Here is a 23,844-nt window from a genome sequence, read left to right on the forward strand (position 1 = left end):
TGAGAGTGAAGCTATCGCGGGGGCGTCGGGCGTCCAGGAGTGACAGCTGGCTGTTGGCACATGGCTCTGTGTTCTCCAGCAAGGTCACGCACTAATGGACCAGCGAGCGGGCAGCCCTGTTCTGGACGAACCCAGCCATCCCTGTCCTGAAACCTGCCTTAAGCTTCGTCCAGGGAGGGCTGGAAATAGAGGGTCTGAACCAGGACGTCGGGGAGGCAGCCTCCTGCTCCCCGCCGGTGGGGCTCAGTCTTGGCAGGGGCGTGAGCGTCGCTGGGTGGCGCACGGCCAGAGCCGGCCTAGGCAGTTTGCTGGGAAAAGAAGGAAGGAAAAAAGCACCTATGGGAAAGTATGCCTTGCCCAAGTCTGCTCACTTTGATGATGAAAAAGTAGGGGGACATCTCCTCCAGCCCAGGAATACTCAGCCTTTCTTTCCTGGGGACCTTCCCCGCTGCTGTTTTTGAGCAGGACCTGAGCTGAGTCCAGTTGAGACCCCAGGGTGGGCTCGCTGCACTCGGCCCGCAGACCTTGGGCAGCCAGACAGAGACCTCGGCTCTGACTGGCCTCTGCTGCTCTGGGGTGTGACGGGCTTGGTGGCTGGTGCCCGAGTGTGAGTCCCTGCCCCTTCCCTTCTGTGCAGGGCCCCCGGAGACCGACAGCCCGCTCTGCCTCCCCTACAAGACGCTGGTCTCCACGGTCGGAAGCATGGTGTTCAGCGAGGGCGAGGCCCAGCGGCTCATCGAGATCCTGTCTGAGAAAGCAGGTGTTGTCCAGGACACGTGGCATAAGGTGGGCCCTCCCCCCACCCCAGGGGCCAGTGAGTGGCAGTGGTTTCCTGGTCTTGGGCCCCGGCCTCCCCTGGATGGTGCCCCGCAGGCCGGCCGCACCTGACCTGACAAGCTGCGCGGAGTGTTCCTGGAACACCTCCACCTGCCTCTCGGCACAACTCTGTGCCCTTCCCCAGGTTGGGCTACGTGAATCACCCGCAGATGCTTCTGCTTCAGCTGCAGCCCAGCCACTGCAGCAGGAGGGCTGTTAAGGGCCGGGGCGGGGCGTCGGGGGGGCCAGGAGCTGGGATCCGCTGGTTTGTGGCCGGGGCTCGGGCTCAGGAAGGAGGGTGTTTGTCTCCCTGGTTTCTCTCTGTCTGGTGCTTGTGGCCACGAGCTGCCCCAGGAGGTGCCGCGGGGCATGTTTGTTCCTTAAACAGCTGGAATTGTAGGTAATTTTGCTGGAGGATTTTGTGGCACCTCAGTGGTGAGAGATGTTGGGAGTGTCCTGAGGCCACTGGGTCACCCCCCACCCCCGCCCCGCCCCAGCCCTTGCTGAGTGGTGACGGGCCCTGCGGTCACAGGAGCTCCTCGCTCAGTGCGCGTTGGGCCGTCTTCTGGGCCTGAAGTGGCCGGAGGTCAAGGTGGCCGCTCCCCTCCAACAAGAGAGGCCTGAACTCAGCTCAGGCCACTGTCCCCAGGTACCCACCCCCCACCCCCACCCCGTGCCCGGGCCTCCAGGCTTCAGCTGGCAGCCTGCAGGCCGCCCCCAGCAGCTGAGGGATGGGCACCAAGCCAGGGACGATGGCCGACGGCCCCCAGCAGGCCGGGAAGAGGCCCTGGCCACCATCGACTGGGGTTAGGGAAGAACCATGCTCCCACAACTACCCCAGGGGTCCAGAGCTTTGGACCCGAGGCCTGGCCAACCGGGCGGCAGAGGCAGGGGCCGCCCCCAGAAGTGTGTGCCGTCAGGCCGCCGCTCTGCTTTTGGGTCGGGTCTGATGGTCGGGGTGAGTCTCAAACCAGGCGTCTGGCCACCCCATTAACGTGGCTCTGTGGGCATCTCTAGGCCACTCAGAAGGGTGACCCCGTGGCGATTCTGAAACGCCAGCTGGAAGAGAAGGAGAAGCTGCTGGCCACAGAGCAGGAGGACGCGGCCGCCGCCAAGAGCAAACTGAGGGAGCTCAATAAGGTAGGGCCGGCGCCGGGTCGGCCCGGGGGCTGTGGCTGCGTGAGGACCCCTGCACAGTGGGGTCCCTCTCGGGACTGGGAACGCACGGGTTGGAGGGGACAGCCGGCCCTGCGGTTGTGGCCCCGTCTTTTTAGGGTGATGCCCTGAGAGGAGGGTGGGCACGGTGGGTCCCAGGGTCTTTTCTTGAGAATTGGAGCAGAAAGCCGTGGCGAGGGCTTAGCGGGGCTGCTGCCCCTTCTCCGCTGTCTGGGGAGCGGTCCCGTGGTGGTTCAGCACGTGACACGTATGTACCCAGTGAACACTGGTCTCGAGGGCCCGTGCTGCCCCGACGGGCTGGGGGCCTCGTTCAGGAGGGGTCGGCACATGGCCACTCCTTGTGAGGAGGAGGTCCAGGTCCCCTGCAGAAAGCTGGTCCCTCCCGTTTAAGCTGTCCTTCCCAGCATCGCGCCCTGCGTGGCCCTCGCCCTGTCCCTGCTTCCTCCGCGGGACAGCGGGCGCAGGGAGGCGGCTGGGGCCTCGGAACATCCCACACGGCTGGGCGCCTGCGTCGCTCGCTCACGAGGCCTCAGAGTTCGTCCTGAGCGACGGCTGCGGCTCTAGGCCAGATGGGAAGGTTTGTTCAGTGGGGGACGGACGGGCGGCGGGAGCGGAAGACGAGGCTTTGCCGTGGTCGCTCCTGGTCAGGCTCCATCCAGGAGGCGGAAGGGGAAGGCCGCTCTCTGAGGCCTCCCCTAGTGCAGCCTCCTGCCCGGTGGCCTTCGTCTTCTCTCTCGGGAGTGTCCCCCGCGGCCTCGGGTTGCTGGTTGGATGCAGGGCGGCCAGAGCCACTCACCCTGCTCCCAAGAGCCGACTGCGCTTCCCTTTCCACCCAGCTGCTGGCGCGTCCCAGGCCAGGAGCCTCTGCCCCATGGAAGTGGGCTGTGAGTCCCAGGCCTCCTGCCCCAAGGGCCCGCGGCCAGCAGCGACTGTGGAGTCTGTGGTTCTGGGGGCTGTTCTTCTGTATCCTCTTTTTGGACAACCTGAGAAGATGTGTTGACCCCAAAATAAAGCTCACGTGAGAGGAAAGGGGAGTGACTGTTTTTGTGGCTGGTGGCTGTGTGGCTGCCCGGCCAGTTCCTCGTGCTGGCCCCTGAGATTAGGGTGGGCTGGACGTGTCACGAGTGAGCAGCTGCAGCCTCTGACGGGGATGGTGGCCATTGCCGGGGTCTCCGGCCACCTCGGGCTGGACAGCAGGTGTGGGGTGGGGGGTGCACCCTGCAACAGGAAGCCCCTTAGGCGCTGCTGCCTGTGTAGGACACTTGCCGTTCCCCTCCGGGGTGGCTACTTGAGTTTCCAAACCCTAGCGCAGCTGACCCACAGACCCCCTCCCCCTCGCCCTCCCCCTCCCCGACCAGACGCATTTCCAGCCCTGCCCAGGCACCGTCTCCCTGCCATGAGACACAGGCGCAGCCCCTGGGGCTCCAGGCCTTGGCTCTGAGGCAAGACGTCTGACAGTGCGTCCAGCTGGGGCCCTGCCTCCCCCACGGCATCCTTCTCCCTGAGCCGCAGGGGGTCTTCACGGGCTCTCAGCGCTTATGCAGCCCTGGGAGGGCCGCCTCTTCAAGCGCAGGTGGCTCCCAGTCTTCAGACCCGAGTCTGCTCCCCGACGCGCCTGCTCCTCACTGCCTCCCCGGGGCCTCTGGTGCTCCTGCATTAGCCTCGAGTGCCCTTCACCACTTGGCTCACTGGAAAGAGCCCCCTCCTTCAGGAAGCCCTCCAGGGTGGGGCCCCCATTTTCCTGTCTCAGCTCAGAGGTCACCTTGCCTGGCAGGGGCCACTGAGGCCCAGGCATCGCCATCTGTCCTTCTGTGCCCTGGAGTCCGTGGATGCTGAGTCCCTGCATTTCTCTGTTGAGAGTTTCAAGCAGAGCGGAGGGGATTCCACTGCTGTGCCACGTCTTCCAGCCTAGCACCGTTGAGTAAAGTTATATGAGAAACTTCTGAGAATGTAGAAGTTCCGACTAACTTGATCATCCCAGGAGCTGGGGGGTGGATAGGATCCGCGTTTCTTGTTTAGTTCGCGTCACAATTTCTTTGTCCTTGTACAGAAGTTTTTATGGTTGCAAAAGAGGGTTTTGGTGAATTCCTTTTCTTGTGATCTGTGGCTAAAGGACACAGAGGCCGTGTGGACTGTCTGCCAGGTTAAGTGGGCGCCTTGCAAGTGGGTGAAGTCAACAGAGTTGGGTTCAAAGACCATTCCGGGCACCAGTTCACGGGCTCGGGCGTCCTGAGACCTCCATCCTGGTTTCTGAGCGTCTTCGGGGACGTGTTCAGGGATTTGAGGAACCACACGTGGCTCCAGAGCCGTCCTTCTGGAAAACTCTTTCCAGCTGTCATCTGCTTGGGCACCGGGACCTCTGTCCCGAGGTGACACTCTGGGCTGGACCCCATCCTGTCCTCACGCGGGCCCGAGAGGCTGGGCTCTGAATCCTCCGTGGACAAGGAGACTCTCAGGGCGGGGGTGCTCCAGTCCACGCCTCAGCCGCCTCGGGAGATTCACGGTGCAGGGCCCGCTCGGCCTGGGGAGCAAGTGAGTTTCTGGGCTGGTGGTGTCGCGACGGTGCCTCTCAGCTCAGTCAGAGGAAATGGGGCTCCGGCCCCCAGCAGCAGGTGTGCCTTTCAAGAAGATAAGTCTGACCACTGCAACTGAATTAAGAATTTGACAGACAGGAGGAGTCCTGGGATTCTGAGCTCCTAGAGGAAAGAGAAGCTGTGGAGGATGAAACAGATGCCCTGAGGAAAATCTGGCCTTTCTTTGCCTTTAAAAAGTCCCAGGGCAAAAGGAAGGGAAATCCCATTGAATCCTGGTGGCCTTGGGACCCTGTCCCAGGAGACTGGGATCCTTACACCCTGAGCCGGGTGGATGCCCAGACCTGCCTGAGGCCTGCTCAGGGTGGGGAAGGCCTTCCCCAGACCTGTGCTCAGCCTCCGGGCATCTGGCATGGTGGGCAGAGGGCCACTTCTGTGTGGCCGTGATTATTCATCGGGCTGGACCGTGTACTTAGGGGCCTCTGTTCTGCTTGGGGTAGGGTGGCAGGCATGGGTCAGAGGAAGCCTGCCGGAGCCCTGAATCCCCGCCGAGCGGCCAGCTCAGCCAGAGGAGGGGCACCTCGCATACCATCCTTTCTGGGACCCTCGTGGGCCCACAAGGCCCCAGGTTCCTGCCCATCCTGTCGCTTAGGGCTGCTCTCGGCCTTCGAAAGCGTGTCCTCCCCGAGGCTCTGTGAGCTCAGCTTCAAACCAGAGATGGAGAGCCTCGCCTTACTGAGAGGATTGAAGGAACGAGACACATGCGTGTCCGAGTGGCCTCTGCCCCTGTGGGCCCTCGCCCTGGGCACAGCCAGGAAGAGGATTTCTTTGAAGAGCGGGGCCAGGGGTCCTGGATGGTCCCAGGGAACTCCAGGCATGCAGAGCTGCCCTGGCACCCAGCGGCCACCCGCTCAGCCCGGCCCTTCCCTGGCCTCCGGTTCTGTCCCATCTCAGACGGGAGGGGCCCTCTGGCCCTTTGGGATAGACCTCCCTAGCATCCCGGCCTGGAGAAGAGGAGGCTCTCCCGCTTCTCTGGTCCACTGCCCAGGACGGGGAGGGGACTTGAATCTCATGGGACTTGTGCCCCAGTCTGGCTAGAGGCCCCCTCGACAGAGAGCACCTCCGCCAGGGGGCCGGTGCACGGGTCCCTCCTCACACTATCACTTCCTGCTCCCCCATTGTTTCCGTCCACTGCCATTCCTTCTGCGATGATGGAGACCCCGTCCTTTGGCCAGCCCTTCCCACCCTGCGCTCTGCCCCTGCCTGCGGCTCTGGGTCCCCAGGCCCCGCGTCCCGTGTTCATTGTGGGCATCTGCCACTGACCGGAGCAGACATTCCAGGGATAGGGCGGTGGACCGAGTGGCTGTCCACGGGGACCTAGGCCCTCTAGGAGTGGGCTGACCCCTCGGCCATCAGGGCTTGCTGCCTTGTCAGTCCTGACAGAGATACTCAAGTAGAAGAGGGCGTTCTGGAGCCTGGCTGTCGGACACTGAGCCAAACCAGGGTGTTGTAATCCCAGCAGGGTTCAGCCAGTGCCCCTGGAGAGCCCAGGGACAGGATGCCACGTTGCCCAGCTCCTGCCTGTATCCACGGTGCCCACTGTGTTCAAGGCCTGATGGCCAGCCCTCCGCCAGTCAGGCCGGCAGGGATTCCGGGGTCCCTCCTCATCCCCTGCTCGTTCTCTGCTGTGGCTGCTCCCGTCCGTCCGAGAGCTCAGGACGGGGGTCTTGTGGCTCTGCAATCAGGCTCCTCCTGGCCCCAGGTCATGTTCCGGGTCATGATGGTCTTGGTTTCATCTGATAAGCTGCCCCCGCCCGCCTCACCAGCCTCTCTGCCCTCTGCTTTCTCCCAGGAGCTGGCAGCGGAAAAGGCCAAGGCAGCAGCCGGGGAGGCCAAAGTGAAAAAGCAGCTGGTGGCCCGGGAGCAGGAGATCACGGCCGTGCAGGCGCGCATGCAGGCCAGCTACCGGGAGCATGTGCAGGAGGTGCAGCAGCTGCAGGGCAAGGTGGGCAGCAGGGCGGGCACGGATGCCCGCGGACGGGGCCCTCACCATCGCGTTTGTTTGGGGGAGGGTTGTTTCACCTGGCCAGATGGTGTGTGTGTTTAACGTTAATAAGCAGGAAGATGTATGCACATTTTAAAGAGCATTGTCTGAAAGCACTCCGGTCCCAAGTGGTCAGCACTCCATCCTTTTCCCTGGGGGCCCATGGGTCAAGTTCACAGCCTCTCCATGACCCTGGAGTCATGCCGGCTCCACCTCCTCCACTCGAGGTTGGGAGAACGCCATACAACTAGAGGCCCAAAAACCGCACAGCCCCAGCGGCGGGCGGGCCAGCCCTGGCCTGCACGGCCAGAGCCCTGCACTCCGCTTCCGCGGGCCGCGCCACAGGGGGTCAGAGGGCAGGAAACGGCATCTTCGGGGTAACCGTAGGCTGTGGCTTGTGGCCCTTTGCTGGGTCTCAGAGCCTCGGTCGGGGCAGAGCGCACCAGCTCCATCTGGGGCTTTGGGCTGAGTGCTCGGCTCTGCACTTTTCCGGCCCCTGTTCTGAGGGGGCCTCCCCACCTCGGGGGGAGAAGGCGGAGCCCTCCGGGCTCTTGTCTGCGGGCTGGGGTCTTGCCAACCTTGCTCCGAGGTGGCTCTCTTTGTCAGGCCGAGCGGCCTCTGATGCCCCTTGGATGACCTTTCAGATCCGGACGCTCCAGGAGCAGCTGGAGAATGGCCCCAACACGCAGCTGGCCCGCCTGCAGCAGGAGAACTCCATCCTGAGGGACGCCTTGAACCAGGCCACGAGCCAAGTGGAGAGCAAGTAAGCCCTGCGCCCCTGGCCGGACCCTGGCACCTCCCCGAGGGCCCGGAGTGGGCAGGGTCCCTCCGTGAGCCTTCAACACGTGGCCGGCGACCTCTCGCGTGGTCAGGCCCTGGGAGGGCTAGTGAGCTCCAGCCCATGCCCGGCATCCGTGTCACCAGATCCCCTCAGGTCCTGGCTTTGCTGGGAGAGCAGATACTTTTTCATGTCTATTTTCACAGTGTCCCTGCTTCTGGCCCAGAGTATCAGAGCCAGGCTGACCATCCAAGATGAGGGTCTGGTGTGGTGTGGGCCCTGCCGTGGGCCTGAGTGCCCTGAATCCCCCTGGTCAGGTCTCCTGTGCAGGAGGGGACGTCTGCTGCTCAGGAGCTGAAGCCAGGAGGCCTCCGTGAGCCGGCAGAGGCCACTCCCCAGGGGGCAGGGTCTTCTGTGGCCCTGTTTTCAGCACCACCACCCCAGCAGGCTGGCCAGGAGGAAGCCCCACTGCATTTTCTCTTGGTTCCCGTTTCTTTGCCTTCTCTCGTCCGGGGTGTCCTGTAGGGATTTCTGGGGTGCTTGTTATCCCCAGACCATCCCCTCTCCCCCAGAGGAGGCTGACGGGAGCAGAGAGAGCAGGCGCCCGTAGCAGGAGGGCAGGTGGGAAGAGTGTCGCCCACAAGCGGCACCGGGAGCAAAGCCTGTGCTCACAAGGCTGCTTTTCCTGGCGGCCCCGCTGACTCGGAGTGAGGTTGACGGCCACCCTCCTCGCTGGTCCCTTCTCTCAGGGGTCCCTGTCTTCATCTCCGTCCTGACCTGCTGGCAGGTTGATGGTCTGGGGCTGCGGTTTCCTCAGCAGTCATGGCAGAAGGTGACCGTGGGGACGGAGGGACACTGGCTTCCTTCTCATGTAGTGTCCACTACTGGCTCCATCCTGGGGACAGCTCTAAAGCCTGGCCCTGAGTTGCGGCTGCTGACTCCATCAGCTTGCGGACACTCTGCCGTGTGGGACGGGTGTCCCCACGTCCCTCCCAGAGCTTCATGTCGGTCCCAAGGGGCCACCCAGCTGGCCTCCCACCCTCATCCCCATCCCTGGTACCGGAGTCCAGCCTCGCGTGGGCTCCCCGGTCTCGAATCTTGGCCCTGGAAAGCGTGCACTGAGGGCCCCGCAGAGGGCTTTGGGGCGGCCTCCCCCGTGCAGACGGGGGGCCCACATCTCCCCTCCCCAGGCAGCAGGGCAGAGCTGGTGTTGGCCAGGTTTCCTGCCTCTCAGGGCTGTGGACCGTCTCTTCTGTCGCCTTCACCTGGTCTGGTACTGTCCCTTGGCTGGACGGTCAGTCCTGCCGTGAAGAGGTGTCTTTTGTGCTGTGAAGGAGGCTGCACGCTGACGACCTCCTCATGCTGGGAAAGGCGGGTCCGGAGTTGCCCCTTTCGCTGTCAGTCACATCTCCTTCCGTCACTCCTGAACCTCCTCGCTGGTCCTGAGACCCAGCTCTTGTGCAGCGTTGAGGGGTCTCGTGTAAGATGCTGCAGCCTCTTTCCCTGCCTGGCTGTGGTCCAGTGGGCCAGTGAATCCAGCGTGTGGACTCGAGCGGGCCGCCGGTCCCGGTCCTGCAGGGCAGCATCCCAGGGCTCATTTGGGCCCAGACCAGCCGTGAGGAATCAGCCACTTCTGTCAGGGGCTCCATGGGCTGCTTTAGTGCACATTTTGCCCTTGGCTTTTGCTGGTCCCTCCACCGTGTTCGTAAAACAGCATCTTCAACAAAACACGTCACACCCACGTGGCTGATTATATAGAGGGCCTCAGAGGGGCTCCAAGATGGGCAGCTACTTCAGAAAGAGCAGGTGCCCCGGAGGAAGGGCTCAGACCTCTGGTCCCATCTCCCGGGGCGGCTCTTGGGGCTGGCGAGAGCTGACTTGAGCCCTCTTCTGTCCGTCATGCGGGGCCTCCTGACTGTCTTGCAGGCAGAATGCAGAGCTGGCCAAGCTCCGGCAGGAGCTGGGCAAGGTCAGCAAGGAGCTGGTGGAGAAGTCGGAGGCCGCACGGCAGGAGGAGCAGCAGCGGAAGACGCTGGAGGCCAAGGCGGCTGCCTTTGAGAAGCAGGTCCTGCAGCTGCAGGTGAGTTCGGGGGCAGCCACCTCGGTGCCCGTGAATCCTGCCCGCCAGGCTCTACGCGTGGCCTCCCTGGGTCCTCCCTTCTCAGCTGTGACTGTGACTGCAGTGGACCCAGGCAGGGCTGGGGCTGGAACCCTTGACCTTGGCCTCGTTAGTAGTGATACCTGGTCAGCATAGAGTGGGTGCTTTCTGTGTGCTAAGCGTTGTTCTGAACGTTTACAAGCTTAACTCAGGTAATTCTCATTGCAACCTTATGGGGTAGATAGTGTTATTATCTGTAATTTACCCAGAAGGAAATTGGATGCACAAAGTTCAGCAACTCTGCCAGTTCACCCACAGCCAGGGTTTGAGCCCCAGGGCAGCCCCAGAGCAGTCAGCGTCCCACACTTGCCACACGTGTGGTGTCACAGCTCCGGCCGCAGCCAGGCCGGTGGGCGCGGCCTCTGGCTTCAAGGCCCGGTGGGTGTTCTTTCTTCTCAGCCTCTGGATGTGGCCCGGAAGCTCGTATTTTCCCAGGGGGACGCCTGTTGTCCAGAGGGAGGAAGACTGTCCCCTCCCTGCCCCATAGGTGCTGGGCAGCAACCAGTGGGCCCCTCAGTCTCGGGGCCTCCCTGCTCATTGGCCCGACGAGTGCTGCGTCCCCCAGCTGGCCTGTTTCGGGGCAGGGTGACCGGGCGTGGGGCAATTGTCATACCTCTGTGCGTGTAACTTCTCTGGAGGACAAGGAAACCCTGGAGACCCACACAACTTTGCAACTGTTTCTGCTCAGTCACTGAAGCTCTCGGCTGTAGCGTGTGGGGCAGTGGGGCTGTTTTATGGAAGGGACTAGAACGACAGACACGAAATTGTAAGACTGCTGTGTGTGTGCCTAAGAACAGGCACAGATAAACAAAGTTTGGATTGTTTGGGTGGAATTGAGATGGATAACTTGGTGTAAAGTAGGTCCACCCTGAGCAGTGAGATCAGAGCCCCTGGGGAGGGCCTGGTGGTTATGTTCTGAAGGCTGTCGGGTGGCCCTGGGGCTTCCGGGGCTGGAGCCTTCTGGCGCCCGGGTTGTCACCATCACTGTAGCCAGGAATTCCCAGGCCGCGAGCATCTCCTCTCTCTGAGGTCACAGAGTCCCCGTGGTATTGATAGTGAGGCCCGGATTTCAGAGGTGCAGTTTCCCCACCTGTAATGTGGGTGTGGTGGTGGTACCTGTGTCTTGGGGTGGCTGACACACACGGATGCCTTGTCCAGAACTGCCTAACAACCATATGCCCTTTCCCAGGCCCCCTCGGGAAATCTCCAGCTCAGGCCGGACGTTTAGCTTGTAGGAAGCCTCTCCCTGTGCCACATTCAGGTGAAAATGGGCCTTTGCCTTTCTGGGGCTGTCCTGCCTTCACCTGAGGCCTCTTCCCCAGGAGCCCGCTCTTCAGGGTCCAGGGTGGCCTCTTGGCCTTTTCTAGCAGGTGAACTGACCTGGAAATCCAGGAGGCTTATATAAGTCATCGGCACAGGATGGCAGGGTGTGAGGAGCTCTAGACGGCAGAGCCGGCTGAGGGCCCACCTCCTGCCGCATCCTCCCAGCCCTCCTCCCTCTGCTGGCCCCCAGGCGTCTCACAAGGAGAGCGAGGAGGCCCTGCAGAAGCGCCTGGATGAGGTCAGCCGGGAGCTGTGCCGCTCGCAGACCAGCCATGCCAGCCTCCGGGCGGACGCCGAGAAGGCCCGGGAGCAGCAGCAGCAGATGGCCGGTGAGGGCGGTGTGGGGGCCGGCTCCGTGGTGGGGGTGGCGAGGGCAGCTGGGACCCCTGACTCCCCACCCGTCAGGGGACGTGCCGGGGGTGCTCGGGGTCAGGCCTGGGCTGCGGAGGACTGAATGTGGGGGCGGGGCCTGTGGGGCTGGATATGGGGGTGGGATGGAGCCTGTGGGGGTGTGGCCTGTGGGGTGGGATACGGGGGCGGGCTCAAGGTGGAAGATGCTGCCCCTTCGGCGTCACTTGCTGTGGGGCCCACCTGGAGCCGTGATGCTCCTGGGGCTGCTGCCGGCCTTCTCTTCCAGCCCAGTCAGGCCTGGAGGCCAGATTTGGAAGGTGGGTTTATGGTCCCCCTGTGTTCACAAGTCACCTTCTCAAACGGGAGGTGGTGACGAAACCCAGGGCACCAAGGGCCCCTAGAGAAGCAGGGCAGACCGTGCCCGTGAGGGCTCACCAGTACTTCTGGAGCCGCTGCTGGGGGCCGAGCACTCCTGTGGGTGCCTGGGGCTTGGCCGGGAGTGAAGCAGCGGGCTTGGGGCCGCGTTCCGGCAGGAGAGACGGGCACAGTAGATGGACCCATGTCGACAGACTTCAGGTAGGCAGCGTGACCGAGAGCAGGCCCTAGAAACGGCAGGCTGTGTCTGTGAAGGGCTAGGCAGTAAATACTTCTGGCTTTGTAGGCCAAATGGTATTTGTCACAACTGCTCAGCTCTGCTGCCACAGTGCAAAAGCCACCCTAGACAGACAGACCTGGCTGCGTGCCAATAAAGCTTTATTTTCAAGAACACGTTGTGGGCTGGGTTGGCCCAAGGGCCTAGTTTGCTGACCCCTGCTGTGATGGGCCGGGTGTGGCTTTGAGTGGTCAGGGGAGGCCTCTCTGGGGAGAAGGGGATGTTTAAGCCCAAGGTCTGGATGATGGGGAGAGGCCAGCCTCACAGAAACCGCGAAGGGGCCCCTGAGAATGGGAGTGAACTTGAACTTGGCCTGTACAAGAAACAGATGCAGGTCAGCAAGCGAGACTGGAGAAGAAGGCAGTGGCTAGTGTGGGGTAGACGGGCAGGGCCGGGCCACCCTCCTTTGAAGAGTTCAGGGGCCGTGTGGAGTGCTGAGGGGGCGGGGAGCACGGGCAGGGCTGGCGGGATCCCATCTGCACTTCTGGATGCTCCGGCTCCCGGTGGGGACCAGGGATGGGGCCTTGCAGTCGTCGGACCAAAGGCACCTGGGCTGGGCCCAGGCAGCCACGGAGGCGCTGGTGGATTCGGCAGGCAGTGGATGTTGGATCCACAAGCCTGGTAGGTGAGTGAGAGGCGGGGGCACAGGAAAGCAGAACAGCCACAGCGAGGGGACCAGGAGGTCTGAGCAGAGCTGCGTGTGGACGTGGCCGGCGTCTGAGCCAGGGCTCAGGGAGGAGACCAGGGCCGGGCCGCCGTTTGGAGTCAGGCACACGTGGAGGACTTTCAGAGCCGTGGTGGGGCTTAGCGGAGGTCACCGAGGGAGGGCACGTTGAGGCGCCCCCCTGCCTCTGGTCTCAGCGACGTGAGCCCATCTCCCAGAGAGTAAGGTTTTAGAAACTGCAACAGGAGCCCATTCAGTTTTCCATCTTTTCCTGAGTGATCCGGGGGCGTTCTGTTCTACCCTAGTGAGTCCTTGAGAAGGAAGCCAGGCTGTGACTTTCTCCACCAGCTAACAGGACACCCAGGGGTCAGGGGAGTGCCTGGAAGCCCGCAGGCGTGCACTGGGCAGCATGGGGCACCTGTGCCGGCCTTCCCCGCACCCTGCAACCCTCTGGCCTCCCTCCCCGCAGAGCTGCACGGCAAGCTGCAGTCCTCCGAGGCTGAGGTGAGGAGCAGGTGCGAGGAGCTGAGCAGTGTCCACGGGCAGCTGGACGAGGCCAAGGCACAAAACTCGCAGCTCACGGAGAGGATCCGCTCCATCGAGGCCCTGCTGGAGGCGAGCCAGGCCCGGGACGCCCAGGTCAGCTGCACCTCCTCCTGGGAGCGCCCCCACCCACCCCACAGGGGCCCTGCCCTGATGACCTGTCATGCGAGGTGGTCTCGTGGTGACCTCAGGGCTCTGTCTCTCGTTCCAGGCCAGCCGAGAGGAGGCCAACCAGCAGCAGGCCCGGTAAGAGGAGGCAGGGGCCGTGGCCTGGGTGCGGGGGTCCCAGGGAGGAGCCCTCTGAGACGCCCTGCCTTTCCCCATCCCTCCAGTGACCTCGAGGACGAGGACAGGCTGGGCAGGGAAGAGGGCACCTTGCAGGGAGCTCCTGCTTCGAGGAGCGAGGCTGTGGGGAGAGTGGCTGCGCCTCGGCAGGGGAATGGGCCTCGCTGTCCATCCGTCCATCCATGCATCCATCCATCCTTCTCTCCCCGGGAAGGACCGGCTGGTCAGGGTGTTCTCTCCACGTCACAGGGCGAGGGAATTTAGGAGCTGAAGTTGTAACCCAAACGGGAAAGTGGTTACGTGCCCAGAGTGGAGAACCCGGGAGGATGCCCGGGCTTTTGCACAGATCTGGGATGCGGTGCAGTTCACAGCTGACCAGGTCGCAGGGTTGATGCCGGGTGACTTCAGTGGCCCAGCCCCAGGCCTGCTTGGACTGTGTGTTTGCTGTTGCTAAGATCTGGTGGGCTTCTCAGGCCAGGGGGCTGGGTATGTGTCCCTCAGCAGATGTCCATGAGCTTGGGGGGTGGCCCTGGCTGCCGTGGCTGGGGGTCCCCAGGGCAGCCACGTGGGGTTAAGCATGCAGGTGGTCGGTCATGTCCTGGGTCGTCCACGGACCAACCTCCCTTGTTCCGGCTGCTGCTGCCAGTGAGTCCCCTCCCCAGCGCCTCCCCAGGCCACGGCCCATGTTCCGTGGCCTTGGGCTCGGGTTTGGGGGCTGGGGAAGGAAGCCGGCCTCACGGCGGCCCCAAAGCATCTTGCTGGAGACTCAGAAGGAAACCCTCTCCGTGCACCTTCCCAGAAAGCTTTGCGCAAACTCTGTTTCTCACGGCACTTGCCAGGGTAGAGAGGTGTTTGTTAAGCGTTTTGCTTCTTGTATTTTACGATCAGCTTCTTGGACTGCACAGCTAATTGCTAGTTACCTAAGTCATGCTGCAAGCAGGGTTGATTCTAGCTTTTTGCATCATGTAGATGTTTGGCAGAATTAGGGTTTTTTAAAATTTCCTTCTCAGACTGTTTATCTGGAAGTTGCGTCTAGGCCAGGCCATCGTGTTCTGGGGTGGGGATGAGTGATCCAGCCCCAGATGTTCTGGAACTCGGGCCGTAGCTACCAAGGGGGGTGACTGTCAGCGTGTCCTTGCCACCGGCCTGCTGTGCCTTCTTCCTCGGGGCCTCGTGCCTTTGGGGGTGCTCTTGCAGGGGTGTGTGCGGGGCCAGCGCTGGTGCAGAATGCCAGCGGCTTAAGGAGAAACTGCGAGGGGTCCCACTGGAGCTTTGAGGGTGGGGTCAGGTCCTGTGGCCTGAAACCAACATCCAAGAAGTCGACAGCCGTCTTCAAGGCCACATGCAAACGGTACTTAGAATGAAAATGAGACGGTGCTCGGGGGCGTCAGAGCGGGCAGCGCACACAGCCTCGCTGAGGTTATTTGGTCCTCATGCACCTCCTTAGCGTGGTGTACTGCCGGCCCCTGGTGAGAAATACGAACGTGTCCCCCCCGGGGGCATCTTCAGACGGGCTTCCTCCTGCTCCCAGAGGGGCCCTGTTGTGTTGCTTCAAGTCGGCGTTGGCGGCTTCTGGATGTCAGCTTTTGTGCGACCCCGGGGCTTCCCTGTCCTAAATCTTAACGCAGAAGGTGACGTATTAAGTGTCCATTTGAAGCGTCTTCCTCAGAGCAGCCAGAGCAGTTCTAGAGCGTCCACCCCTCGCTTTCCGGGCGATGGGGTGGACGGAGCCGCAGGGCCTCGAGTCCAGAGAGAAGTGCGAAAAGATGGCCCCCCCGGCCTGCCAGCCGCACGCATCCGGGGTCGTCTCGGGCTGATTCCCTGGAGCCCCGGCGCAGGACTGAGGGGGAGCCTTCGGGTCTCAGCAGAGTTAGGTTTTGGACACAGGACGGTCCCAGCGCCGAGAGCAGGGATGCAGTTGATGGGTGTGCCGGCCACGGTGCCACCCGAGCCTCCGGCCCCGGCGTCCTCCGAGGAGCCCCAGCCCAGTCTCGAGGGCAGCCGTGGCCGCAGGGAAGGGCCAGCTGACGCGTGCTGCGGGACAGAGTGGGACCAGGCTCAGTTTACCAGAAGAAAGAGCATCTGGAAACCTGACTGTCCGCGGCGCGTCCGCGCACTGGCCGTTGTGGCAGCTCTGACCGCTGCCGTCCCCGCAGCCAGTGCCACCAAGTGGGACAGCGCTGGCCTCTGGGCCCCCAGCCCTCAGGGGAGGGGCCACGGTGGCTACTGGGGCTCCCCTGAAGCCTGTGCCGGCTTGGGGAGGGGACTGACCGTAGCCCCAGGCCCCACGGGTGTTCTGGGGCAGAGGAAGGGGCCCCGAGACAGGGCCTATGGCGGCCGCGGGCCCTCAGAGCCCGGCAGTGACGCCGCCATCCCCCCTCAGCCTCATGGAGTTGGAGTCGCAGGTGTGGTGTCTGGAGAAGGAGGCCACGGAGCTCAAGGAGGCAGTTGAGCAGCAAAAAGTGAAGAACAACGTGAGTGTCAAGGGGCCACCTGCCGTGTGGATGCGGAGGGGGCTCGGGGCCTCTCCTTGTCCCGTCCAGCTGCCCCCTGTGGTGGGGCTCGGGGGTCCTGACTCCCACTCGGTCGGCTTGGTCATGTGGTCACCTGGCGTGAGGAGGGGGCTGTAGGGCGCCTCCTCTGCGGGCGCATGGGAGCCTCGGCTGCGTCCCTCCGACCCGGGCCGTCACCCCGGAGCCCCCCGCGAGACACACACACACACACCCAAGACACACACACACCCAAGACACACACACACACACCCCCGACACACACACACACACACACACACACACACACACACACACACACACACACACACACACACACACACACACACACACACACACACACACACACACACACACACACACACACACACACACACTTGGTGGCAGACCCTCTTCCCACTGAAGAGCTGGCAGATCCCCGCCGCCCGCAGACGCGTCTCCCTGAAAGGCGCCCGCAGGCCCTGGCCACCCGAGAGCGGCCTGGCGCCAGTGCTGCCCGGGGTGGCCTGTGAGGTCCAGAGACGGGTCGGAGAGGGCTCGCCCGCCCGGCGAACACCAGCCTGGCTGTTGACCGTCTCCCCTCTCCTCCCAGGACCTCCGAGAGAAGAACTGGAAGGCGATGGAGGCTCTGGCCTCGGCTGAGAGGGGCTGCGAGGAGAAGCTGCGGTCCCTGACCCAGGCCAAGGTCAGCATCGGCCTCGGGATCGCCTCCGTCTAGCAGCTCAGCAGACCACACAGACTGCGTGCAGGGCAGCCTCAGCCTCAGGGCATCTCAGAAGTCCACCCAGGGCCCGGCTGCTGCACATTCCTGCCCGCCCTCCTGCCCTCCCGCCGCGCATTTCTCCCTGACATGCGGGGAGCGGCAAGCCCTTGTCTCCTGCTTCTCAGCTGGGCCTTTTGCCCTCGGAGGCCACGGGGGCCCCGAGCTGGGTCTGTTCATGGACTTCGCTCGTGTGAATTCTTCTCGCCTGACGTTTGTCTGCTTCCGCAGGCCCCCTGCGGTCCTGGCCCAGGGGCTCCGTGACTGAGCTTTGGGGGAAGGGCAGTCTTTAGTAGCGAGCACTCAGGCCCAGGTCGGGGGAGCACGGGTGGGTCAGTGTCCAGGGCCCTGGCCGGGACATGGTCTGCAGCTGCAGCATGAGCAGGCGGGGCCTCACCACTGGCTTTGGCCAGGCCTGCCCTCCCTCTCCCTTTTGCTCCCCCTGCAACGCAGAATTACTGTCCTGTTATCATGAGCTTTGCAGCAACTTTCACAAGCCTCCCAGGAAGCCTGAGGCTGTGTCAGATGAGGCCTCCGAGAGGCGGAGCTGGGGAGCTTACACTTACACTCCCCAGGAGTGACCTGGGCGCCTGTCTGGCCTTTCTGTGGCAAATGCAGAAGCTGTGACCAGAGGTGTCACCTGACTTGTTTGTGGTCACACAGCCAGATGAAGACAGGGAGCTGGCCTCTGGGTCCTCAGCCCTTGCTTGGCATCCCATGACCCGGGCACCTGAATGGTGGTCACGAGGTCGGGGGCCCATAGCAGGCCACGGATCAGCAGGTGAGCGAGAAGGGTCGGCTTCTGAGACTCAAGTCTAGGCACGTGGTGCTGTGGTCAGGCTGGGCGTCCATCTGCCGGCCATCCATCCCCCCGCCACCGGCCCCAAGTCACACACAGAGCCTCACTCCCGGCTCTAGTCCGGGAGCTCCTAGTGCCGTTCCAGGCCTCGGGCCCTTAGGGGCAGGCGGCAGGCTCAGCCTGCTGGGGACGGGTGACCAGATGGGACTTTCAGCCAGAAATCTGCACCACCCCCCTGCCCCCAGGGTGTGGGGACAGGCTATCTGTCCCCAGGGACAGTGCAGTCCTTCTCGGCTTTACTTATGGCTCCTTCCCGCTTTCTTGGGCTCCTTTTTCTTGCGTTGAGTGGGAGCATCAGGGAGGATGGAGGGGGCTCTGGCCAGCGCAGCTGCAGCAGGGGGCCCAGGAGCTGTTGGAGAGCCGAGACCCCGACCTGCCTTATCCCCTCAGCACGTGGCAGCCCTGATCCTCCCGCCCACAGGGTTGCAGGAGCTCCTGACCCTGGTGGCCACCCCTCTTCTCTGCGCTCCCTGCCCCCCATATGCACACGCTCAGAAAGAAGACCTGAGCCTGAGTGTCTGCTGGGAGGTGTCCGCGAACCTGCATGTCCCGTAGGGGGTGCTGCCATCCCCCTTCTTTAGAGCTGAGTTTGTTTAAAGTTGGCCAGGCCTGGGGTGGGGTGGCCGGAACTTGCCTGCTAAGGTTAGACACACCCCCGCCCAGCCGGCCCCACGGAGCCACCATTGGTCTCCTCCGATCCTTGTCCCTCCCCTGAACGGCTGGGGACATGTTCCTGGGGTGAAACCCCCGGGGCTGCCGTAAGCTCCGTGACTGACCACCCTCCCGCCCTCCCGCCCCGCCCCCAGGAGGAGTCGGAGAAGCAGCTCAGCCTGACGGAGGCCCAGACCAGGGAGGCCCTGCTGGCCCTGCTCCCGGGCCTCTCTGCCCCCACCCACCAGGTAGGAGGGGAGGCAGCTCTCGGGGGACCCCTGTGCGGGTGGGGGCACATCCCGCCCGACCTTGAACATTTTTGTCGCAGAATTACGCCGACTGGCTGCAGGAGCTCAAAGAGAAAGGCCCAGAGCTGCTGAAGCAGCCACCAGCGCACACGGAGCCCTCGGTGAGCACGGCCACTGTCACTCGCGCCCTGCCCGGTCTGCGGGATGGAGGGTGCCTGGAGCTGGCCATCGGATTTTGGCTCAGCAGGCCCCTGTCCTGCCCTCCACCCTCAGGACCTGGCTGCCAAGCTGAGGGAGGCGGAGGAGACGCAGAACAGCCTTCAGGCCGAGTGTGACCAGTACCGCAGCATCCTGGCCGAGACGGTGAGGCCTCTGTGACCTTGGGCGAGTCACTGCCCCTCTCTGGGCCCAGTTTCTTTGGCTGAATGGTGAAGGGGGTGAGCTCAGGTTGAAGGTCTGGGGCACAGTATGGGAAGGGATAGGACAGCGTTCGGCTTCAATCCGCTTTCCTGCGACTCCAGGGGCCATGCTCACTCAGCCTCCCTCTGCGATGGCCAGTCCTGGGTTCCCCGTCCTGGGCCGCTGAGGCCCACCTGGTGCAAACCCACCGGAGACGAGAGACCTGACATCCTTGTTCGCACACCGGCCGGGGGCCCCCCTCCGGAACTGTACCCCCTCCTCCCGCACGGCCGCCGCTCTGGGCTTTGAGCCGGGGGGTTGCGGGGAGCCACGGGGGTGTGGGGGGGCCTCTCCAGGCCCTGCTCAGTGCCATCCCCGCAGGAGGCCATGCTCAAAGCCCTGCAGAAGAGCGTGGAGGAGGAGGAACAGGTGTGGAAGGCCCGGGTGAGCGCCACGGAGGAGGAGCTCCAGAAGGTACCGCACGGCCCCCAGTCTCCCCAGGGCCCACCTTCCCTCGGAACCCAAACTCCACTCCCTCAGAATGCCATAAAATTCAGGGGAAACGCCCACGGGGTTATCTGGGTCACTTGGGAGTCACGTTTGCTGGGTTTTGGTGATGCCACAAACGGTGTCATTGTGGAATGACCGACAGCTGAGTCCCGGTCTCAAGGAGACCCCCCCCCAGACCCACCCCCAAGGAAGAGAGTGCTGGTCATACCTGGGGGTGGGGGGGGGGGCGGGGGCACCACAGGGCTTCCCGGGAGGTGGGGTGCATCCCAGTATGGACCCCCGGGGCTCGTGCTTGACGGCGCTTCCCCTTCTTGCTTTGTAGTCGCGGGTCACAGTGAAGCATCTCGAAGAGACTGTCGGGAAGCTGAAAGGGGAACTTGAAAGTGCCGATCAGGTACGTGCGGGCGCCGTCCGGAGGGCTGCCATCCTGCTACAGAGGCTCCTCTAGCGGCTTTCCTTCCCCGACCGCACGTCCCTGCTTGTCCTTAATGAGCCGTTACGACCTCGGGGTGGCTGGGCCCCGGTGCACCATGGCTTCTGCCGTGGCCTCATGAACCGTGGGAGGGTTGCCGGGTGGCCCTGCTGCACTCCGCACCCTCCTTGCAAGTAAACCTAAAAGCTGCTGAGGTCTGAGAACACGTGCGGCCCCAGGGTGCATCTTCAGGAGGTGTTGGGCCTGGGGGGCACCCCCCTGCATGGCCTCAGTTGGCTCGTAGCCATCAGGCCACGGGGGCCCCCTCAGCCCTTGTCCCAGGGCCTGGTGGCCCCAGCGCCCTGTCCCCGTGGCCCGTGCCCTCCCACTGGCCGGCTCGAGGCTCCTGATGTGTGTTGTGTCCAGGTGAGGGAGCACACGTCACATCTGGAGGCCGAGCTGGAGAAGCACATGGCGGCCGCGAGCGCCGAGTGCCAGAACTACGCCACGGAGGTGGCAGGGGTGAGTGTCCCGGCGCAGGTGGGCCTGGTGGGGGCCCTGCGGCCAGGGCAGGGGGCAGCCAGGTCAGCCTGGCAGCGAGAGGATCTCTCTACCCGGTGTGGAGACACCATCTCTGCGGGGAAGGCATTTAAATCTGAGTGTTTTCTGATTTGGGGAGCAGAGAACACAAGCCTGGCACCCCCGATCCTGGTTCGATCTCCGACTTCTGGCCTCGCTTTGCAAAAGACAATCCACAAACATTTGTGCAGGCCTGAGACTAGCGTGTACTGAAGACGATCCTTCCTTCGTCTTCAAAAAAGAGCAGAAGCTCCTGGGGGCCTGCGCCCACCCCTCCCCCACGCCCCACAGGCTCTCCGGGTGGCATATGTGGATGTGCTTGGTTGGGTGTGAGGTGCTGACTCACTGGAACTGGCTCTCTCTCCTTTTCTCCCACCACCCGGGTCTGTTTTCTGTCCAAGTTGAGGCAGCTTTTATTAGAATCTCAGTCTCAGCTGGATGCAGCCAAGAGTGAAGCCCAGAAACAAAGCGACGAGCTTGCCCTGGTGAGTGAACTGGTGTGGCCGGCATGTGCCCTGGGGTTGGGTGTGTGTTTCTGCGTCCCGTCAAAGGGGACGTGCGCCGGTCTGTGCTGGGCCCGGTGTGGACGGCCCCTCACACGTTTGCTCCACGCTGCACACTGGGCCTGTGGCTGCCAGGACCACGGGGCTCCAGGTCTGCGCTGGGAGCTCTGGGGGGGTCCTTCTGCCCCGTGGCCTTCTGTGGGACTAGGGTCCTTCTTGTGGGACTAGGGTCCTTCCTCACCCAGCAGTGGCTCAGGTCAGGTCAGTCAGATCTGCAGTGTGCAGGGCAGCCTGCTCCACGCTGGGCGGTACCAGGTGACCCGTCTGCAGCTGCGCAGGGCTCCCGGCCACGCGGGGGCCTCTGGTTCTTCCGGTTTTCAGCCTTGATGTGTGACTCTGGTCCGCGCTCCTTGGCCAGGTCAGCCTGGCCTTGTAGCGGCGGGGGGGCGGCCCACTGGTTCCAGTACCAGCCCGTGAGGCCAGACACAGTCCGTGTGATCTGCACGGGCTTTCATTAAACCATGAGTTGGCTGTTAACACTGAGCCACCGGCGTGGGGGGGTGGGGGGAGCGGGCGCGGGGTGCTGTGTGTGTGTGTGAAAAACGTACGTGTCTGGCTTTCTGCGAGGAGACCCCAGGTCTGGTCCGGGGGGCTGGCGTTCCCAAAGCAGCACCCACTGAGCAGCCCCCTCGCTGGGTGCACGCTCTGGCTCCCCGGGTGCCCCCTCTGGTCGTTCGGGCCTGACCGGGGACCATCGCCCCCGAGGGCAGGTGCCGAGTCTGAGGGCCATTCTCCAAAGCCATGTCCAAGCCAGGCCTGGGCCACATGCAGAGGACACGCCCCGAGTTTCTCCTCGTCACTGGCCTCTGCGGTCTGGTGTTGACTTTTGGGGCTGTTGGCAGGAGGAAAGGACCTGGAGGGTGAAGCCCCACACACTTGGGGCGCCCCTCATGGGGCAGCTCTGTCAGGGCCCCCCCCAGATCCCCGCTGGGAACCTTCACCCAAGCTTTGTGGGTGACACTGCTGCCCCTTCAGACTTGAGGTTCAGAGGTCTGGGGCTTAGGCCCCCCAGCAGTGGAGCTCAGGGGTGAGGGGACCTTATGAGGTAAGAGTGTCAGCTTGTCGGGGACCCCACAAAAGGCCCTGACGGGGGACCGCACCCAGGAGGGTAGCGGGAGGCAGGCGGCAGTGTCTGTGCCGAGCCCACCGGCCGCCTGCCGTTCTTCAGATTCCGTAGCCCCGCGCATACCACATCCTTCGGGGGTCACCTGGCTCCCGGCGTGGGGTTCTCTGCGCCGCTGGCCTTGCCACAGAGTGCATGTGGGGTCAGCCCGGGCCCCTTGCGGGCCCCTCGGCCACAGTTTGGCTCGGGTGAGGGCTCGTGGCGCTGGCTCTCCTGCCCCAGGGAACCTGCACGGGAGCCAACACAGGCCACAGTTGTCAGAGCAGGTCCCCCGTGGGCTTTGGCTGCTGAGAGCATCTGCCGTCCTCCTGCGGGGTGCATCCAGCTATGTCAGGCACAAACCCACCCTCCCTGTTCCAGGTCAGGCAGCAGTTGAGTGAGATGAAGAGCCACGTAGAGGATGGTGACGTAGCCGGGTCCCCGGCTGCCCCCCCAGAGGCCCCCTCAGCAGAGCAGGACCCCATCGAGGTTAGGGTGGTGAGCCCGTCCCCAGGTGTCCATCACTGACCGCCGTGTGGGCCCTTCCACCCAGCTGGAGGGCAGGGACGGCAGCCTCTGCTCTGGCTAAACTCCGGCCACTCGCAGCTCCCGGCCCCACTGCCCAGATGCCCGACTCCTCAGGACGCCAGAGTGGGAGGGGGGCGGGGGGCTGGGGCATCACTGGTGGGGCCCTTGCCATCCAGACCCCTGATCTGGGCGGCAGCCGCCCAGAGCCTCGCCGGGGTGGGAAGGCCGCCAGGGCTCGTGCGGTGCCTAGGCTCCTCTGTCCTGGGGTCTCAGCAGAGGGGCTGCGTCTGCGTCTCTTCTCAGCCATACCAGCTTCCGTTCCCAGGGGTCGGGGCCCTGCCTCCCCCAGGGGGGCTTCAGGCACACAGGCCTCCCCGCTCGCTTGTCCCAGGCAGGGCAGGGTCGAGGGGGCCCTGGGCACAGCCAGAAGATGTGGCCGCAGGTGTCAGGCTGCCCAGAGCCCTGGGTACCCAGGAGGGTCTGCCCCAGGTTCCGAGCATGTTTGCGGTGTTTGCATGCAGCTGAAGATGCAGCTGGAGCGGACGGAAGCCATCCTGGAGGACGAGCAGACGCAGCGGCAGAAGCTCACAGCTGAGTTCGAGGAGGTCAGGCTGCCCCGTGCCGTCGGGGCTTCTCTGGGTCAGGGCGGCGGGTCTAGGGGGTTGAGCCGCGTCCCACCCCAGGGGGTGTCGCTGCGCCATCGTCACCCGCCTCCTGTCCACATGGGGCCTGACCCGCTGCCCCGCTCTGTCCAGGCTCAGCTCGTGTCGAGTCGTCTGCAGGGGGAGTTGGAGAAGCTCCGCTGCAGCAGCGCCCTCGGGTCCTCAGAGGCGGAGGAGGCCACGCGGCTCAAGGTACAAGGTTCCCCGTTGTCACCCCCGGAGGCCCCTCGGGCAGCGTCCAGCCTAATTTGGAGGTTGGCGAGGTCGGGGGGGGGGGATCCCTAAGTGTCCAGTGTCACAGCTGGACGTCACCAGTGTGACGATTTAAATCGAGTAGAACTGAAGCTGAGCTCCTCCGTCACCCTGGCCACAGGGCAGGTGCTCAGCAACCAGTGCCCGACCCTGAAGCACAGCCCTGTGACCCGCAGGCCGCGTCCTCACACCCTCGGCCCCACGTGCGCAGCCAGGTGGCCTTCCTGCTGTGCGTCACGTGAAGGCTGATCCCCTTCAACCCTCTGACCCACAGGAGAGACTAGAAAAGGAGAAGAAATTAACCAGTGACCTGGGACGCGCTGCCACCAAACTACAGGAGCTTTTGAAGACGACCCAGGAGCAGCTGGCAAAGGAGAAAGACACGGTGAAGAAGCTGCAGGAGCAGCTGGACAGACCAGTGAGTGCCGCCGGCCATCCCCTCGGGGGTTGGGCAGGGCTGGGCGCCCCGGGATGCCTGAAAGCTGTCC

The 23,844-nt window shown here is 63.7% G+C and overlaps 1 protein-coding gene across 4 annotated transcripts in view; it reads left to right on the plus strand.

Annotated features, from left to right (window-relative positions):
* RRBP1 (ribosome binding protein 1) overlaps window positions 1–23,844 on the plus strand; it is a 59,187-nt gene that overhangs the window by 34,590 nt on the left and 753 nt on the right. The window contains exons 3-23 of one of the 4 annotated variants that reach the window (XM_079943787.1): window positions 638–786; window positions 1,834–1,956; window positions 6,376–6,528; window positions 7,212–7,330; window positions 9,272–9,425; window positions 11,017–11,155; window positions 12,963–13,132; window positions 13,248–13,282; window positions 15,705–15,795; window positions 16,424–16,516; window positions 18,257–18,349; window positions 18,430–18,510; window positions 18,623–18,712; window positions 19,130–19,222; window positions 19,581–19,652; window positions 20,097–20,192; window positions 20,651–20,734; window positions 22,296–22,403; window positions 22,964–23,047; window positions 23,198–23,296; window positions 23,631–23,774. In XM_079943787.1, coding sequence (XP_079799913.1) covers window positions 638–786; window positions 1,834–1,956; window positions 6,376–6,528; window positions 7,212–7,330; window positions 9,272–9,425; window positions 11,017–11,155; window positions 12,963–13,132; window positions 13,248–13,282; window positions 15,705–15,795; window positions 16,424–16,516; window positions 18,257–18,349; window positions 18,430–18,510; window positions 18,623–18,712; window positions 19,130–19,222; window positions 19,581–19,652; window positions 20,097–20,192; window positions 20,651–20,734; window positions 22,296–22,403; window positions 22,964–23,047; window positions 23,198–23,296; window positions 23,631–23,774 — 2,270 coding nt within the window. The remainder of the gene's footprint in view (window positions 1–637; window positions 787–1,833; window positions 1,957–6,375; window positions 6,529–7,211; window positions 7,331–9,271; window positions 9,426–11,016; window positions 11,156–12,962; window positions 13,133–13,247; window positions 13,283–15,704; window positions 15,796–16,423; window positions 16,517–18,256; window positions 18,350–18,429; window positions 18,511–18,622; window positions 18,713–19,129; window positions 19,223–19,580; window positions 19,653–20,096; window positions 20,193–20,650; window positions 20,735–22,295; window positions 22,404–22,963; window positions 23,048–23,197; window positions 23,297–23,630; window positions 23,775–23,844) is intronic. The other 3 variants (XM_079943788.1, XM_079943789.1, XM_079943790.1) reach the window with 3 other exon arrangements.

The sequence above is a fragment of the Stenella coeruleoalba genome (genome assembly GCF_951394435.1).
Source record: "Stenella coeruleoalba genome assembly, chromosome: 15".
In the NCBI taxonomy this organism is placed as follows: Eukaryota; Metazoa; Chordata; class Mammalia; order Artiodactyla; family Delphinidae; genus Stenella; species Stenella coeruleoalba.